This window comes from Euprymna scolopes, chromosome 30, assembly GCF_053919585.1.
Source record: "Euprymna scolopes isolate OS-2025 chromosome 30, ASM5391958v1, whole genome shotgun sequence".
In the NCBI taxonomy this organism is placed as follows: Eukaryota; Metazoa; Mollusca; class Cephalopoda; order Sepiida; family Sepiolidae; genus Euprymna; species Euprymna scolopes.
The window spans coordinates 95,984,410-95,991,136 of record NC_136511.1 but is presented as its reverse complement, the minus strand read 5'-3'; the positions used below and the strand labels follow the sequence as shown (position 1 = coordinate 95,991,136).

The 6,727-nt window shown below is 40.0% G+C and overlaps 1 protein-coding gene across 1 annotated transcript; it reads right to left on the bottom strand.

The window, feature by feature from the left end:
* Positions 1-4,581: 4,581 nt before the first annotated feature.
* On the bottom strand, positions 4,582-5,124 carry LOC145254547 (uncharacterized). Its single transcript, XM_080113073.1, has one exon. It carries the CDS (start codon positions 5,122-5,124, stop codon positions 4,582-4,584), a length of 543 nt encoding a protein of 180 aa, XP_079969199.1.
* Between the last annotated feature and the right edge of the window lie 1,603 nt (positions 5,125-6,727).

The following is a 6,727-nucleotide window of genomic DNA, read 5'->3' as shown; positions in this document are numbered from 1 at the left end:
GTCCGCTCGTTTTGAGTCAATTTAATATATAAGGCCACGCCGGAATTTGCGTGGGAGTTATTTTTTATTTTTCACGCGCCAACATAATCATAATCATACTGCGCACCTAAATTGTATTTATTTTTATAACAATTTTTAATCCGAATCTAAGGCAAAGTTTGTGTTGAAAGAAAATATAATGTCAGTTTTCTGACTTAAAAGACTAGTAATCTTGTCACAAGAACAAACAAAGGAAAGAAATAAAAATCTGACTTGGTATTTTTTAAAGTGAAAATTAAATGCATTTATTCGTGGTTGTTCCAAAACAACGCATTTCATTATAATTCCAAAATCTTTTCACATACATATGTGCTCTGTTACATACCTTCCATTCCAAAAAAAATCTTTACTAAATTTTTTTTAACTATACCTGAGGTAATAAAAGAAAAGAAAACTCAAACGTTCACACAACAAAACATAAGTAATTAAATCCAAATAAAAATTGTATTTCGTTCGATATTTCCATTTTATACTTTTATCATCAGAAATTCCTTTCCTTAGTCTTTCTATTTTTGTAAAATAAAGGAATTCCAACATATTTTTTAAAATATTTAAATGAAACGTTTTAATACGATGAAATGGGGAAAAGACTCAATTAACTTATTAAATTCCGGAATGTTTTTTTACTTTCAGAAATTTCATAGAATCAGTGTTGAAATGTTTCAGCTTTGTTGCAGAAGAATGCAGTTTTAAATGTTAAAAATATTTGACAAAGCCAGTTAAATCATTGCAAAACCAAATCAGAGTTTTCATAGTTTTTGATATTTATTAGTCCCGAGTTTGTCAATTCACCAAACTAAAACGGAATATTTTATTTTAGAAATAAAGTCAGTTTATTGCTTCTTGACTGAGTTCATAACTCGTTAAACTGTTAATTGTTCTCCAAGATGTATTTATACGTACATATTCGTCGTTATTTACATTCCCCATCTCCATAACCGAGAACTATGAGCACTACAAATATTTAGTTGGCACTTGTCTTTCTACTACAGTGGCAATGCAAGCTGCATTATCGTCATAATGAGTTTCAGTTTTAAACAATAATTTCCACCATGTCAAGTGTTCTACCATACCCGTACGCAGTCTGTTTTGTTATTTATTTCAAAATTAAAACAACTTCAAATGTTAATATTTCAGTGTTCAGTATTTATCTGTGATAAATAGGACAGGAGAACTGAGTGAGCTTCAAGTAAGCTTTATTTCACTAAGAACAACGCGGAGAAGCGAGTCCACGTGTTCTACATTTCATACATAGGATAAAAACTAAAGGGAAATAATTCGCTTCCGGTAAGGGAAGTAATTCGCTTCCAGAAGGCATAGAAGAGAGTTCTTCTTTTGTCAGCACATTCTCCGCCACTCACAGGAATCCGAGGCCGTATGATGATCTTAGGATGTAGAGTTACCAGGAACTGCAGGAGCGGGTTTCTGTTTAAGCTGCAAAGCAAAAGAGAAAAGAAAAGTTCAAAGCAGATAGTTTTCAGCTAAATATTGGGGGCTTCGATGAACTCTAGTAGAGCGTCGAAGATTCGGCACCTCATTGTCCTCCGATGATCTCCTCTGTGGATCGTCTGATTGGGGGGAAGTAGGAACCGAATTCTCGAAGGGAGAGTTTTCGTGCACTCATGGCAGGGGGTCCGAATCGGGCTGCTGAGGTACGTCCTGTAGCTGTTGGTTCTCTGGCACAGGATCTATTTCTGCCTCTAGAATGCTCGATCTATCACCCAATGGAGATAAGTGGCGTAGGGACACTGTCGTCTCCCGTCCGTTATTGAAACGGATATGAGCATTGCTAGGATTGACTTCAAGTAGGTCTACAGGCTCGACTAGGGGCTTGTATTTGCTCCCACGTACATGTCGCTTTAAAAGAACAGATTTAGCATTTGTTAGCCAGGTGGGCATAGAATTCCCAGTGGCTGATTTCCTTTGGAAATTAAAGAGACGTTCGTGAGGAGTGCTGTTCGTAGAGGTGGAAAGCAATGAGCGGATGCTGTGGAGGGCTACATCTAGCACACTTTCCCAATTTGTAACATGGAGATTTCTTGAGTGTAGAGCTAGACTCACTGTTTGCCAGATAATACCGCTATATCTTTCCACTTGTCCATTACCTTGAGGATTGAAGGCAGTTGTTCTGCTAGTAGCAATGCCACGAGAAAGTAAGAATTCTCTTAGTTCGTCTGACATGAAGGCTGTTCCACGATCAGAATGTACAAAGGAAGGATTTCCAAACATGGAGAATAAGCTAATTAGGTGTTTTCGGACAGTAGCAGCTGAGATGTCGGCACAGGGGAAAGCGAAGGGGAAATGAGAGTATTCGTCAACCACTGTCAGAAGGTACCGGTTGCGAGAATTTGAGGGTAACGGCCCCTTGAAGTCAACGCTTATTCTTTCGAATGGTTGACTTGCTTTAATGAGAATCTGAGGTGCCAACTTAAAGAACCTAGGTTTTACTTCAGAACATACCCGGCAAGTCTTCAAAACAGCTCTCACCTCCTCCACAGAGTACGGCAGATTTATTGTTTTGATGAAATGTAGCATCCTGGTTACCCCCGGATGGCATAAGTCTGTGTGTAATGAGTGTAATTTGTCAGCGGAGGTGGCGGAAGAACAAATTCGAGACAGAATGTCTGCAGTAACATTTTGTTTCCCTGGTCGATAGGCAATATCATAGCTAAAACAGGCAAGTTCTAACTTCCATCTTGTTATCTTTTCATTTTTTATTTTGCTCTTTCATTTAGGGTCGAACATAAAAGAGACAGACTTTTGGTCAGTGGTTAGCTTAAAATGCTTCCCGAGCAGTAAATGTTGCCATTTTCGGATCACCTCCACAATTGCATAGGCCTCCTTTTCCACTGAGGAGCGCTTTTGCTCAGCGGAGGTTAATGTTCTGGAAAAGAAGGCCACTGGCCGAGAGTTCTGGGTCAGAGAGGCAGCGATGGCATGTTCCGAGGCATCAGTTTCAACCTCAAGGGGAAGAGAGGAGTCTATGGCTACTAGAGAGGATTTAGCAATATCTTTCTTTAGGTCCCTAAAGGCGTCGGTTTGTTCCTTAGAGAGGGGAAAGTTGGTAATCTTAGTTAGGGGATGTAGTTTCTCAGAGAAGTTAAATATCCACTTTGAATAGTGGGAGAACATTCCCATAGCTCGTCGAAGAGAAGGAGAATCCTGAAGGACAGGCAAGTCCATCAACCCTTTAAGCCTGTCAGTGTCTGGTTTTACCGAACCTTTGCTTATTGTATAGCCAAGCAAGTCTACTGAAACAAGAGAGTAGTGACACTTGCTTTCATTCAGTGTCAGTCCATATTTCTCTACAGCCTTCATAAAACATTTTAAATTAGCATTATGATCTGCCTGATTTTCTCCACAAACTGTAACATTGTCGATGTAGGCGAAGGTTCCTCGGAGGTTTTCTCGTTTGATGATATCGTCGATTACTCGTTGGAAGCTAGCTACTCCATTGGTTACTCCAAACGGAATTCGCCAAAACTGGTACAGGGATCCAGAAGCTTCGAAGGCTGTGTATTTTCATTCTTCCGGCTTGATTGCAACTTGATGATAAGCACTAGTTAGATCAAGAGTGCTAAACACTTGATAAGTGGCAATCTCATTTACCATGTCCTCCATTTGAGGAAGAGGATAAGCATCTAGGAGAGTGAAATGGTTTATCGTTTGAGAGTAATCCACAACAAGTCTCTTCTTGTGATTCTCAGGAGTCACTACGAGCGTTTGGGCTCGCCATGGAGATTGGGAGGGCTCTATAATACTTTCCTTTAGCATGCGGGTTATTTCCGATTTAATAAATTTGGCATCTGGTAGGGTATGTCTCCTGGATTTAACCACAATTGGGCGACAGTCTGGGGTTAAGTTTGTAAAGAGAGACGGGTAAGGGACATTTTTAATGGTGGTAAGCCCACAAACAGTGAGAGGGGGGAGGCGTCCTCCGAAAGGTATTTCTACCGACGAGTGTTGGTTCAGAAATGTATGTCCGAGAATTACATCACTGCACAGGTTGGCCATAATCGATAACTTGACATTATCGTACTCCCTTCCATTCAGACCCAGAGATACAACACAATGACCGAGAGTAGAGGACGAATGAAAACTGCTAGCCATCAAAATCTTCTCGGAACTTGGCAGGACCGTTAACCCGAGTAACCTTAACTTTGTCAGGATGGATAAAATTTTCTGAGCTCTCAGTATCGATGAGTATCCTCATGGATTCACCTTTGATTTTTCCCCATAAGGACGAACAAGAGAGACTCTCCGAAAAGTTAAGAGAAGGAACTGACGAAGCAAGAAGAGACTCACCATAGTTTATAGCAGCAGCAGCAGCAGCAGCCGTTGGCGATCTGCAGACACGAGCGAAATGCCCTTTCTTCTTACAGTTTTTGCAAAAAGAATTTCTGGCAGTGCACCTCGCCCGGTCATGCCTTGGGTTTCCACAGAAGAAGCATTTCTGTCCTGAGAGTGACGCTACTGTGGGTTGCTCCTCGCATCTAGACGGGTTGTCGTCTTCTTCCGTTCCGACTGCAGATATCGACGCAGTCAAGGAGTCCGACTGAGCGTACGTTTTTGAGCTGTCTCGAGGGTGAGAGCCTGGTCAAACGCAGTATGCAGGTCGAGTTTCTTGTTCTCCAGGAGCCTCTGTCTGATGTGGGATGACTCGATTCCGTTTATGAATGCATCCCTGATGTATTTATCCCTCGCTTGTATCGCCGACACAGCCTGAAAGTCACAATCCTTAGCAAGTTCTTTTAAGGACTGTAAATACTGGTCCACGCTTTCGTTTCTTTGTTGACGACGAGTTGCCAGTAAATGACGACAGAAGATGCTGTTTTTAGGTTGAACAAAAACCTCTTCTAGGGTGTTCATAGCTGTCTGGTAGTCATTAACGTCAGAAATGTGTTTATAAATCGCTGGAGACACCAGGTTGATTAATAAATTGAGTTTTAACTCGTCTGTCAGTTGCGGACCACTAACCGCCTCGATAAATATAACAAACGACCTCTTCCAGTGTCGCCATATATCGGCTGCGTCCGCCTTTGTGGGTTCCAAATCAAGGCGTTCGGGTTTCAGGTACTTCTCCATAGTTCTTTAGTGAAATAAATTGTGATAAATAGGACAGGAGAACTGAGTGAGCTTAAAGTAAGCTTTATTTCACTAAGAACAACGCGGAGAAACGAGTCCACGTGTTCTACATTTCATACATAGGATAAAAACTAAAGGGAAATAATTCGCTTCCGGTAAGGGAAGTAATTCGCTTCCGGAAGGCATAGAAGAGAGTTCTTCATTTGTCAGCACATTATCAAATTTGAGTAGCAAAATACCGACAAACAAAAGCGTCATCTATGGTAAAAACCTCGCAAATAAAACAAAATTATTTAGAAGTCGCTCAGCATAGCCCGTGCTAAGAATGAATGTCTTTTCTTTTTCAATTTTTTTATTAAAAAAAGGAAAAAGAAAAAATACAATGTCTAAATATTTAATAATCCTTTTTCATAATGGCAGGATAAATAGTCAATTATAGATGTCACATAAGCTTAGACCCAAATTGCCACCTTTATAGAACTATAGTCAGATTTATTTTTAATTTTTAAGTACTTACTTTGATACTTATACTTATTATAATTGATTAAACAGTCTTGCAAAACCTCCAAATTTTTAAAACCGCCAAATTTTTAAAACTTTAGTAATCCATAAAAATAAAACTGGAAATAGCACTTAAACAGTCTAAATACAAACTTATAAACAATATGTTAAGGTAAAATAGTTTATTCTAAATTCCTCTCTAACACAAAACAAGCTATTTGCTACGTTTAAATGAATATAAAACAATATCCTTTATCATAATGCATAACCGACCTGTAAGACTAAAACATTCGTCTTTAACACTAAAACAACATTAACAGTATACCACGGTCTCCACAGGAACAAACAAATGGAGGAAATGAATTAAAATCCGACTCAGCATTTTTTAAAGTACAAATGAAATGCAGTTATTCGTGGTTCCTCCAAAACAACGCGTTTCATTACATTTCCAAAGTCTTTTCGCATACATATGTGCCTTTTAAAAGTCTTTGTCCCCATCACCTCAGGCTGGCGCTAACCAGCGTTTCTCGCTTTCAACTTGCCTGGCTTCAACTTGATTCTTTCTTCGACCACGTGGTGTATTTTCTCTCCTTTTTTCGCGTAGGATGTACTTGGCTTTTATGTAGATAGAGAATTGCATCATTAGTGAGATATCTTCTGGAGCGGTAGAAGGATCCCACCATCTTTCCAGCGACCTTAGCGACAGACTTGATGTATGTGTTCCATTTCAGATCAGGAGTAAAGGTCAAACCCAGAAGTTTATCAAAACATGGGGCCTCCCCTAGACGAGAGCCATTCATTTCAATCGATGCCAGATGGGGATCAGAGCGTTTATGATGTAATGATAGGAGCTTGGTCTTAGATGGATTGAAGGTAACCAGCCACCTCTTCCCCCACTGAACCACGCGCTCAAGATCTGAGGAGAGAGAATCAGAGAAAACGTTGTCATTTACGGCCTTTGATGTGTTGCCATAGATAGTCGTGTCATCAGCATAGATGTCAACGAATGATTTTAGTATGTGTTTTGGGAGATCATTGATGTAGATCAGGAAGAGAGTTGGGCCCAGGATTGACCCCTGAGGGACTCCAACATTAATACTTT

What these genes read in the sequence shown, in the direction of transcription:
- LOC145254547 (XM_080113073.1), bottom strand. Translation starts at nt 5,124, where the DNA reads ATGGAGAAGTACCTGAAACCCGAACGCCTTGATTTGGAACCCACAAAG.